Raw genomic sequence first — 13562 nt, 5'->3', positions numbered from 1 at the left:
TGGTCTGACCTCCTGCAAGAACACATACCTGTCTCTAACTTCAGCTAAAGAAAATTGTTCTTAAAGGGACAGTTCACCCAATGAAAATTCTCATTATTTACTCACTCTCATATCATGTCGTTCCAAACCTTTTTCTTTATGCAGAACTCAAAACCACATTTCAAAGAACTGCTATTGTGCATACAATGACGTCCAAAAACCCACTGAACACTATTGATTTTACTCTATGGGAAGAAAGTCATACATGTTTAAAACAACATGAGGGTGACTAGACTAAATGCTGACAGATTTTTTTTTTTTCTTTTTTCAGAATTTTTTTAATAATGTAAATGTGGGAATAACTTTTATATTGTTAGTAATAATTAACCTGTACTGGGCTGAAACAGCTTGGGTTTTCTTGAGTATGCATTTACCATTGTTTTTATATTTTTCATGAAAAGTAAATGTCAAATATGACACAACAGACTTTGAGGAATGTTTATTTGTGTATCTCTCGATAATCACTGAATTGTGAATCTATCTCTAAAAATAAGATACTAAAAAACATACTTGTGTATGTGTATATATATATATATATATATATATATATATATATATATATATATATATATATATATATATATATATATATATATATATATAAATATATATATACATGTGCATATATACACATATCAACTTTTATGAGTATTTCCCCACTACAGGTGGTCATGATGTTGTGTATTAAAATCTTCTGGCTATCAAATGAAGGCATAAAAATTAATTTATCTTTTAATTATTGAAAATTAAGCAAACTTTATTTTTAAGGAATAATCACACAACATTTCTTCCACGTTTTAATATTAATTGTAAATTCCCTTTGTTTACCAACAATGTTTGTTTCTTTTTAGTAGTAGTAGTAGTAGTAGTAGTAGGCTATGTACATTCTGCTGAACAATAGTAATACATTTCTGGCAAATACTTGTCTTTTAATTAAACCAGACTTTTATTTTGACGGGTTGTCATGAATAAGCAGTTCTGTGTATGTGATATGACTTTAGTTTTACTCAAATTAAACAGTCAAATGCTAGTTTTGCTCAAATCAGAGAGTCGTTATGTGGATGTTATTGATGTTTTGGAGTTGTTATTTATGTGTTCAGGAGACTGAAATCACCGCGAGCGTCACACGCGCTTCCATATGTGTGTAATAGACGAAGCCGCACTTCAGCGCCATTCATTAACAGAGACACGCAGAACATGCAGGATTCATATTTAAATCGACTATTCTGGCTTAATATTTACAGATACTAGTCCATATCGCGATTTGATTTAAGTATAATTACCTACTTTTGATTAATTCATTCAAAATTTGACAAATTCCGTGAAATTCCGTGATAAACTGTAAATTACATTTTTATGACTCGGATTCCGCGATTCCGTCGGAGTTTTCCGCATCGCAGAAATCAAAGGGCCCTACACAGCCTTCCAAATGTTTGTATCCCCCAGGATACATCACCCTTTTTAGGGTTAATATCAGGTGAGCTATCTCTATAACATTGGTAGAGAAGTTAAGTCTTCCAGAAACTACTAACCACATAATCGGTAGTATTATTGTTGTGGTATATGTTTATAATATGGATGTTTGTATTAATGTATTTACATATCACCTCAGTGATAAACCTCATGGATTCAGATGGCGATCTATTCACACTCTATAGTTGTATATAATTATAATTATAATATAATTCTGTTTATAATACACATTTTAAAATTGTATTGCATGCCTGCTGCTGCCATAATAAAGAATGTTTACATGCTTTTCTTCTCTTTCTGCTCCCAGTGGCTGTGGTGGAGCAGTTCTGAAGTATTGTTATTTTAAATACTTTCCAGCATTTCAGAAATAAATATGTATGCAAATTACACTGAAGTAGGCTACAAACGTTACCTTAGGGTGTTCGGGAGTGCTCAAAAAGGGTTTAAACACTGAATTTTGAATCGATTTCTTCACGTAATCTCAGATATGTGGATTCGGACGGCAATTAAATAACCACACAACCTTGGTGTTTGTCAAAAAAGAGTAGGTAAATTCAGCCGGGGATTTTTACGGGGGTGGAGAGAGAAAAACACCGACATCCTGGATTCGGACGGCATTAAAATCACCAACTACCCCCTGTAAATGGTGAAAATCCCTTACGTCCCCCTGAGAAACAATTACTGTCCGAATAGGGCTTTCGTATAATTGCATTTCATCACAGGTGAAGGCAGGATGATTCATTTGTTTGTTTGTTCTCTCGCCCTAATTTTAAAATTTGGCTACTTGCATCAACTGTATGTGGATACTAAATTTGTCAAAAAGCTTTGTGATTCCCGTAAATACAAATGGTCCTGTAACAGTGGTTAAAGTGGCCTTGCCTGCACAAGACAAGGTCTGGTTTTATGCAATTAGGCTCCTTTAATTAGCCCCTTAAGACAACCAGCCAACTGAAACTTAATTAGCTAAACTGCTCGCAGTGCCACAAACTCAGTGTACAGTAAAAATCACATTCAGGGGTCTATATGAACTGAGCAAAAATCAATAAATGTGATGTCCAACACACTCCTAGTGGTGTTACAACATGTTTGAGGTCTAGGATCACTTGCAGTGTGACGTGTATGACGGATGTTCATCCCCTAAGACCACCTTTTAACTGGGCGTATTATTATGGCTACACAAACATAGAATGAACAATGGGAGTTCACATATGCATGAGTAATCACATTGCTTACAGCTCTAAGGAGTTAAAAACCGCCTGCATATTTCATTTTGAATGTGTTTTGCACAATGCTTAGTAAATTGCAGGAGACAGTTTTCTCTGCATCTGGTTACAGTAAAGATAAATGTTCTCACAAACTGGACCAATGGGAATGAGAGATAGACATTCTGATCCACCAGTAAGTACTTAGATGTGATTAAACAGACTGATTAGGATGCAATAATCTTTGCATGAACAGATTAAATTATCTACTCATGCCATGATTTAAATATGTTCTATGTACAGTCTCACTAGCTCTGTCCAAACCTCGGCCTGAGCCTCGTCTTGTACTGCAGATTGAAACAATTATCACCTCAAGGTAGAAAAACACAGCTATCATTTAGCTGTTTAAGAAAATCCCACATGACCTTCAACCACACACTCAACAGATCTGTAGCATACAAACCCTCATTTATCCTCTCTCTACACTAACACTAGAGACACCCAAACTCAGGTAATGGTCAAACTGCCATGTTATTGTTAAGAAAAGGATATGGTCCTTCAGCTTTGAGACGCTGTATAAATAAGCACAGAAATAGCTAAGTATACGTACAGAACATAATGAGAAACTAAGATATAAGCGGTTTTAACTGATTATCAACAGCTGCATTCATGTTTTTACACACCTTACAATTGTAAGGAAAAACCTTTTCTTTTATAAAGCACAACAAAGGAAGTAGCCAGATACAATATAGAAACCAACGAGCACAGAGAGCACAAAGGCAAATTAAAAGTAATTAAACATAATCAACTCTTAAAAGTTTTAAAAGAAAAAATTGAGTCATTTTGTAATGCTTCAAAGCCTGAACCATTCGAATTATGAATGTAAAAAAAAAAATGGTAAAAAGAAAAAAAATACCTTTTATATCTTGCACATACTGGTTACTGTACTTGTGTGTAATATATATATATATATATATATATATATTTATATTTTTATATATATAATTTTTTTTTTTCACATTTGGGCCACTTTTAAATGTGGTTTTAAAGGCAAAATGTCTGATTCCTGGTCATTAAACATACGTTTTTTTTTTTTTTTTTTTTTGTTTTTTTTTTTTACATTTGGGCCACTTTTAAATGTGGTTTTAAAGGCAAAATGTCTGATTCCTGGTCATTAAACATACGTTTCACTACTCATATATGATTGTCATTATATTTGGGAATTTTTGACATTGTAATAAGACAGACAGTTAGATCTGGTCTAAAATAACTATTTAGTATAAAGGTTATTTTAAGGTTACAGATTAAAAAATAAATTTGAACATCTATGTCTAAATAATGGTGGGGAGCCAAGATGAAGTTATCAATCTAATGTTAAAGAACAAACACTAGCCAGAAACCTAAAAATAAAAAAGGGAAAAGAAAAGAAAAACAATTATTCAGCAGCTTTCATGTAAAACATGAAAAATGGTCTTTGGCAGTAGTCTTCAATAATTAAGTTTCAGCCTTGTGTATCTTGGTGGAGTATTAAAATGGAGGGGGAAAAAATTATCAAAATTTGGGACAATTAACATTTCCAGTAATCATCAGAGTCACTCTCAAACTACTTGCAGGAAACTGCCTGGACCTGACCAAAGTAACCCCATATTATAAGCAAATAATTGCAGATAGTGTGAGATTCAGTGTATGTGGATCACACCAATATAGTCAAATGCTGAAGAATGGAGTAATGAGCATAATAAGTTTGGCAGTCATTATCATTTATGCTAAATTGCCAGTCACTGCAAGACGAGTTTAACTCTAACCAGCATGTTTTATTAAAAGACTGACTTGACTTAAACAAAAGTGAACTCCTTTGTTAGGGTGATTGTCAACAGATTGTGAATTCCTTAAATTGCTGAGTGCAAAGGCACTCTCCAAACACAAGAAGCTGCTTAAAATACACAGCAAGCGCAGAACTGACACACTCATGAAACAAAAACCTCCAGGTCCAACACTGTCAAAGATAGCATGCTGGGTCGAAAGCTGCAGGATTTCTACAGAAAAAAAAGCCCATTTGCCATGAGTCTCTCTGCTATTCCCGACTTTCTGCTTGGTCAAGGTAGCCCTCGGCCGTTCCATCGTAACGTGACACCCGTCTCACTAGAGAAACAACTGGTACCAGCACTAATTGAAATTTTGCATGCAAAGTGACAATAGCAGGGCCCTGGGCAGCATGGATTAGACCCTGAATGGAGGCGGGTTCTTTGTGAACGCCACTGTGGAGGCTGGCGTGCAGACTAGCTCCCTGCATCTGCTCATTTAGTGAACTGAGAAAACACAGGATTGGGAGCAGCCACTCACTTTACCTTTATCTAATCCTGTTTCTGAACCTCTATCACCACCTCTCCACACCATGCTCTGCCTTTTGTTACACATCCAAAAAACTGTAATGTTACGTGTCAGCTTACTCTGCAGTGGCCCACACTCGGCATATAGCTGGAAACGGATGGGATGCATTTACATTTGAAAGCAGATTATTCAAACTTGGCAGGCATTTCAAAGTGGAAGTGTTGATATGAGGGCTAAAATGGCAATGTTAACAAACAATACCTTTAATTATCCCTCTGTCTGTTGTTTAGAGTGTTATGGAAATAGATTGTGAAAAGCTTAGCTGAAACAAACTTTGCACTTATTCAAAACGCTGAGCAAAAAAATAAATAATTTTCGGAGAAACACAGTCACTTCAGAAATTCTGTATGCAGGGCTCGACGGTGTGAGCATTTCACTCGCATTTGTGACTGAAAATAGATGTGTGCAAACTGAAAAATTTATTTAGGAGCATGAGTGTGATTTAAACATCCTAACATACACGGTAGCCTATAACAAATGTATTAATTTCTTTATGGAAAAACTTATTGAACTTTAAGAAGGCGATGATGAAATACCACAGATGAGTAGGCGGAACAATTGAAGGAGGCGCACTGAATCAAAGCACACTTATTAATCTTAGTTCATGTTAATTTCAACTTTTAATAATTCATTATAAAGTCAAAAGTTGTGTCTGCCAATATTATTTAAAGTAGCTAACATGAACTAACAATAAATAGCTGTATTTTTATAACCAGCATTAACAAATAATATTCACTACTGCAACAATTAGCTATTGCACATTGTTAGTTAATGCTAACCTGCTTTAATTAAAGTTAACTAATGGGACCTTATTGTAAACTGTTACCTGTTGTTCTTTCATTCATTTGAACTTTAATCTTTTGCACTCTAATCTTGAAACACTTGTTTAATTTATATTTTTGTGTATTTTTTTTTTAAATAAAGTCTTTCTTTAGTAAAAGATATTTAAAGGTGCTGTATGTAATATTTTGACTCTACTAAAGCATAAAATACCATAATATGTTTGCAGATATTTAAGAAACAAGCTAAGTTAACATACTTGTTTATCTGAAAAAACAATGATACAGTCAGTTATTCTCCCTTGAAATTGTGCGTTCCAGCCCGAAATGTCGGAGTTTGTTTTGGTTTGTGAAACCCGCCCACGTTTGCCCAATTGTATTTCGGCACTCCGGGTTGCCAGTTGGCTGAAAACACAGCGTATTTCATTTCGTTCATCGTCAAGTGCAGTCGTTCCTGTTTGTGTCATCAATCTGGCAACCTATGTGTGCGTCAAGTCTGAGGAGGAGGTGCCAGGTGAAAAAACCCTCTCCAATATTTTGAATTTGAACTGCAATACCTAGTTCAACCACTCTGTGTCAATCCTACATACAGCACCTTTAATAAAGTTATTTAACCTGTTCGGAGGACAACACTGTTTTTTCACTTACTAAATTATATATTGTGATAAAAACATATACTGTGATAAAAGCTTCAATGACTATTGTGAAAATTTCATACTGTCACATACCTAATGTACAATTTAATATAGTTACATAATTAGCCTTTAAATGAAATTATTCATTTATTAAATATTCGATTCAAAATTATAAAAAAAAGTGTACTTTCTGTATTCTGATAAATTAAATAATTGTGTTTGTAAATATCTCCTTATATCCCCATATTAAGCTAAGACACATAATTTGAAAAATTTGCATTGTGCCCCTACATTTTTTAATGTGCTCCTTGGGAAAAGGGTAAGTCTCAAGCCCTGGTATGATCAAATTGAATATTTTAATAGCGTTACAGCGATAAACTGAAAAAAAAAAAAAAAAAAAAAAAAAAAAAACAGAATCTAAATTAAACACAGAAAATATTCATATATATACAAGTTGTGGAAATAGTATTGTGGTACTAGATTATCATCAAAGCTCTTATTTAAACCAGCTGAACAACCTATTTTCACCCTTGAACAACACAAGGATAGATATTATGTGCAAACTTACTAAAGACAAACGTCTAAACATTTCCATCACTTTGGAGGGATCATCAATATATAATTTATATACAGTATGGGAACAGATGCAGCTGCGTATGGGATGTTTCAAGATGAGAGAAAAGTCATTGTATCATGACATTATGACAGCAAAATGGAATCATGCTGGGAATATTGAAATAGAAAGGAATCTTCTGAACGACTGGTGTCCTGCTTGCAATAGATGCCAACTGTGACGCCATAGATAAAATGCAGCTCGGTCGTGGCCTTGTAGATAACCTGCTTAATAACCTTTTAAATCTATCAAACATTTAATTGTGAAATGTAAATCACAATCCAAATCCAGCAGATATAGTCAAAATTAATTATATAAATGTATTAGTTTAAAATTCTATACATCACATTGTGTGATTACACTGAACCAACTGTGATGCAAAGTGGAATAGCTAAAAGAGAACAAAAAAGGGAAAAGAAAAAAGCAAAATCAGACAACTTTGAAATAGAAAAATTATATATTGCTGAGGAGCCACAGGCACAAGAACTAATTTTAAATTGCACTGTAATTTCAAACCACTGCATAATGAATTCTGACATACTAAGGAAAAGTCCCTTGACTGGCAGCATCATTTGATGTAAAAACACAATGAAGAGCTGAACCATATTCAATGGTCACCAACTGGGAAAAACCTGTCTAAATTCACAAATGCAAATCCTGCTTGGCCTTAAAAAAGCACTTGATTCACTTTGTTCTTACACTAAGGAGACTCAGACTCAAAAGAAACAGAGTCTTATATCTTGAGTGTCACTACGATGGTTGTACAGATAAATTAAACAAGAGATAACTTACAGCAAAACGCGTATGAGTTACCATATCAAAACTGAAATAAAACATCTAGAAAATTACTTACTTTACACACTTAGCGAGGAGAATAAGAATACTGTTGTTTAAGGCTTTAAGATGATCTCAGATCTCACCAACCCATCTCCTCTACTACCTGACATCACTTTTTTTAAGGTCAAGGCAGCGTTGACCTCTTTTTCAACTCTCTAATTTTTTTATGTTTAAGTGCGATATGCTTTAACACCACTGGCTGAAAAACTAGGGTATTAGTCAGAGGAAGAATGTGTAACAACCCATCTCTCCAGAGTTTGTGATTAAGCGATCCTTAAGGAAAAGTAAATAAACTTGATTAGGAGGAGAAAAAAGCATTACAACAAATAGTATAACTAATATTACATACATATTACATACAAATACCAATAAATAGTATATATATAATATATATATATATATATATATATATATATATATATATACACACACATGCAAACTTATAAACACACATAGGGCCTATGTATACACACCATAGTTTAATTGTTATATATATATATATATATATATATATATATATATATATATATATATATATATATGCCTAAATAGAACCTCTTTTCCAGTAGAAAACTATGCTGGAAATCACCATTTATACTCTTCTGTACAGCGAAGACAAAAATGTTGTAATGTAAATATTGCTAAAAGCAACATTTATATTATAAAAAAGAAGGTCAAACAACTCAACCTGAATTTAAATTTTTTTTTCTAATTCCTTTAGTTGCTTCATTAAAAGCTCGGCCTTTTTCTAATTTTTGAATTACAATTACTGTCCATATTACTCATTATTTAAAACCTGCCATATTTCAATTTAAATTAAATTTGGGCGTGGAAATATTTCAACATTTAATTAAGTCGGTGGAAAAAAATTAACAAAAATAAAAAATAGCCCCTTTATTCAAGTGACATAATTAGTTGAATTAATATTAAAAACTATCTGAAATTGAAATGTCAATAAAACTTAGATGTAAAAAAAATTAATACAATTTTAAAGTAGGCTAATATGGTTTATGCTGTTCCACAAATTTTTTTTAAAGAAAGGTTTATCAGCAACAGAAAAAGTAGTCGTGCAGTGCTGTTGAATGAGCTCTTATTTAATTAAAATACAGTTGTGCCAAAGTACAAATGTGTTAATTGTATTGTACATTTTTAATTATCATAACTACACCACTGTTGTTAGCCTTACTGTGTTTTGTACTAAATACCTGATAAAACCTTTATCCAAACGAAATAAATAAAATCACCTGCTTTTAGAATTTCCAGGCCAAATGTACAGATTTGTGTATCCCTATATTAATCCATTACATGACAATACACTCAAGTATCATTAAACTTGAGAACTAAAGCCACAAGAGGTTCCTGTAACACCAGCAATGCCTACTTAAAATTCATTGAGCATAATTCACTGGACACAGACACTTCAAACTGCCGGGGCTTGAAAGTGTAGTCAGCGAATGATGATAAAGGACAGTGTTTGGTTTTTTTGTAATTGTATGCTCACTGGAAACCTGTTTCATTGTCCAACATGCTGAGTCCAGCATCACCATTTTAGCTCTGAATACCCGCCGCACACGAGCTTAAAACAACAAGTGAATGTGTTAAAGGAGAAACATTAATAGTGAAAAAAAGATTTGTATATCTATAGAAAGGGTTTGGGTTTAATAGTTCACCTTTGTAATGACTGTACAAATAAGGGGCGCGAATCTCGTGCATGGCTCGCGCAAGCACACGTATCAGCGCGTGCGATAAAAATAACCGTTTTAATGCTCCTGCCGTATACGAAAAGATTATAAATATATTATTTCTCCAACCCATAAAGTAATTTATCTGATGCTCACTAAATAAATGCGTTTATAAGCCACCTGTGATGATTTTACAATATAGTTTGCCTGACAGAACAATCCCTATCAAAGGAATACGTTCCTGTCAGGGATAATGTAAGTTAACCGTTAAAAAAAAAAAAGGTCAGATTTTTCCTAATATCATTCCACATTCGTTAATCAGCGAAAAACGTTTCGTATCTTATTTCTTGGATGACATTCAAAACTAACGTGCCGTGACCGTAAACTCTCAGTTTGTCGGCAAAGATGCTGGACTCACATAACACGGGGAGAAACATCTTACCTTCAATAGCCAGGACCGAGGGTAGAGTCCATAAAATCCATAGGATATCCATAATTGGTTTCTTAGGGGTGAAATTATATAAAGTCCAGACATTCAAATAAAATGAGCCCTGAAAGCCATTGATATAAGACGCTGGCGCAGACCGGCAGACTTCTGCCTTCCGTTGAATGAATACGATGCCATAAACACACAACTAAAATCCTAAGCGAGTATGGACGAGACCAAAGGAGTCAGACGAGGGGGGACGGTGGTTAGGAGCGCCGGTTGAGATCGGCTAGAGAATCAATGTGTATAAGAAAAGACGCTTTTTAAATAAGAAACAGCATTTTAAAGATTATTTCATTTATAAGAATCGACCTGATTCGATTCCCGTCGGACAGACTATAAAGGCGTGAAGCCAACCAACCCGAAAGCGCAAATGTATTCCGTCCCGCCTGTCAATCAATGCAAGAGCGTAACTATTCAGCCTTATCAGCGGATGCTCGGTGGAAAATTGTGACAATTGGGGATACAGGGGAGGTGTGAATTTAGACAGACTGTTAGATGATTTATAAAGAATAATCGAAAAGTATGTTTGCTGCAGTTGTTTTAATGATAACGGAATAGTCTGTCGCCTTCTTTTTTTTTTTTTTTTTTTTTTTTTTTTTTTTTTTTTTTTTTTACCACATTCTTCATAAAAAAGTAAAGGTAAGATGGCTTTTAAAATTACTATGAAACGATGGGTATAAATAATTAAATACCAGAAAGCATATAAAGTTATTATATTCTTTTTGAATAATTGTTCCTAACGTATTTACTTTATTAAATTGCTTAATACATATGCATATATATATATATATATATATATATAATATATATATATATATATATATATATATATATATATATATATATATACAAAAAAGTTTACAATATAATATATATATATATAAAATAATAAACTACTTTTAATGTACAAAAATAATTGCCTGGCATTATTGGCATTTGTACCTTAGTTTTAGGGACAGATGTTTTGTGTGTAAATCAGTGAGAGCAGAATGAGATACAGTGTGTCTGGCTGCTGTGACAGATTCACTAGGCCTCATTTGCAGTTTTTTTTAACTGTGTGTGTGTAAAAATATTTTTAGTGTGTTTGTTTTTTATGTGTATATAAAATATAGTTTTGTGTGTAAGGTGTGTGTGAGTATGATGTTATAAAAGTACAGCAGAAAAGCAAAGTGTCTTTTTTTAATCCCAAATACTAGCCTATATTTTTTTTTAATTTCTGATGTTTTGTAAACTAGTTCTACAATATAATGTTATAAATATAATAATATAAATTAATTTGTCCATTAGATGAGGATAAAAACACAGACTTTTTAGACATTGTAGCGCACTTGGATCTTTGCTCAAACAAGACATTTTTAGCATGAATTTAAATTGTCACAACAATTCACATGGTTTCCCTTCAGTAAACACTAACCTTGTGATGGAAGAATCATGCTATTTTTTTAATCACTTAATTCAGTGAAAATAGTGTCCTGGCAAGAGATGGAGGTTATATTTGTTATGTGAATAAAACATAATCATGGCATATAAGTTAGACACCTGTTCATACTTTTCTAATTGCATCATTTATAAATTCATTTGCAATTTAATAATATATAATACAACAGCAGATTTTGTGTAGAAAGAAAGAAAGAAAGAAAGAAAGAAAGAAAGAAAGAAAGAAAGAAAGAAAGAAAGAAAGAAAGAAAGAAAGAAAGAAAAAGACCTGTGCTCTCTGGTATGTAAGTCTTTTTTTTTTCCTTCCCTACAGCTCAGTTGACTCTTGAAAATCTCTCAGAAGTCTGGAGGTAGAGTTACCTGATCCCATCTGGTTGTACTACACATAGCTATGTGCTGTAACACATCTTCAAATCACTATACAGAATGCCCGGCTTAAATAAGTAGTTTGCAGAGTCTGTTAAATAAATTAATAATAACAATAAAAATAAATAAAATTAATAAAAAAGGTCACTATAAGAATAGTGCTAGTTGTAATATTTACTATTGGCAAGCACTGGTGGTTTTGTTTTGAAATAAATCTTGAGAGAGAAAAAAAGTACTGCACGAGATACGGTCATCAAGCAAATATTTTCTTTTTCTCAAATTATTTTCCCACAAATATTAGTTTTAAGATAAATAATTGAAACAACATATTTCTGTGACAACAGTAAAATCCATTACTCACTGGTGTCTCAGTAAACTGATCTTTACAAAAAAAGCAATAGCGCAGAAATCTCACTTTTGCATTGTTGTTAAATCTATTTCACAAGTGGATTTAAGAATGTGGCCTGCAAACAAGCTTTTATTAATTACCTCCACTCAATGGTTTTTTTTAAAAAAGGACAGAATAAAATCCTTGAAATACATTGTTAATGGATAAGCTTTTTGACCTGTCAGTTGTAATTTGTAAGAAGCGACAGTTGAATTAATGTGCAATTGTGTGCCAAGCCACAAACAGAATTTTGAAATATTCCTTAAAGGAATATACAGTACAACTGATTTCCTGTCGCAGCAGCTGGTGGTGTCATCCAAATAATGTTAAGCATAATAACCAAAAACTGGCTCACGGGCAGAAGGTAAATTTCAGCAAAGCCCACGAGCTGATTTTCTACACAGATGGAATAAAATGTGTTGTTATAAGTGACAGTAGCAGGGCATGGGGTACAAATCTGACATTAATGGCAGCTGAGACTGCTTTTACCATTCCCTACGAGGTCACAGAATTTGACCAAGTAAATCATGGCAGACTTAAAGGATCACTATATATCAGAACGCAGATATAGACCTATAAGGTGTCTAAATAACCCAAGTCTTGTGGGCAATGCTGGGATTAAGTTATTCTGTTCCCTGTTATTGAATTTGGAATCTGCGTTTTGTTAGTCTGTGCTCTCATGGAACAAAGCTGTTATTGTAATATAAAGAACTGGTAGTATTTTACTTGAAAATACCAGTCAGTCTGAGGAGAAATATCAAAGGATATAAAACTAAACTAACCATGGGAGACTGGACTTTAATACTTTGACTTATGTCTGCTGGAATATCAAGTAAGAAATGTTTTAAATTATTTTTATCATTCCCCGTATGGAAAAGAATGTGCATTGTGAATTGATACCATTCTCTAATATCACAGTACATCAAAGGGAAAACTACCGTGTGTGTGTACGCGGTCTCTGGAGGAGTCATTTAGCCGTCACATTTTTTAAACCCACATTATAACATTAAAATCGCATTAGAACATTAAAATACAAGCAAGGATTGATTTTATATATAAAAAAGAAATGTATGTTATGTATATAGTTTAAACTTTAAGTTTTTGGACTGACTCATGCATAAACATGTTTAACTGCATAATGTGCATAGCTACAAACAGGTTTTTGTGTTGGCTCTGCACTTTATTGTGATTTTTTTCTATGCAAATCCATGTTTAAAAAATAAATAAATA

At 33.2% G+C, this 13562-nt stretch overlaps 1 protein-coding gene across 1 annotated transcript in view; it reads right to left on the bottom strand.

The window, feature by feature from the left end:
* Positions 1-10483, bottom strand: part of LOC109072073 (ephrin type-B receptor 2-like) — a 144282-nt gene extending 133799 nt beyond the window's left edge. Inside the window, exon 1 of the mRNA XM_042766500.1 lies at positions 10094-10483. Within this exon, the coding sequence (XP_042622434.1) occupies positions 10094-10145 (52 nt within the window). The 5' untranslated portion in view covers positions 10146-10483. The remainder of the gene's footprint in view (positions 1-10093) is intronic.
* Positions 10484-13562: the final 3079 nt, after the last annotated feature.

The sequence above is a fragment of the Cyprinus carpio genome, chromosome A11, assembly GCF_018340385.1.
Source record: "Cyprinus carpio isolate SPL01 chromosome A11, ASM1834038v1, whole genome shotgun sequence".
NCBI lineage: Eukaryota > Metazoa > Chordata > Actinopteri > Cypriniformes > Cyprinidae > Cyprinus > Cyprinus carpio.
This window is presented reverse-complemented; position numbering and strand designations above follow the sequence as displayed.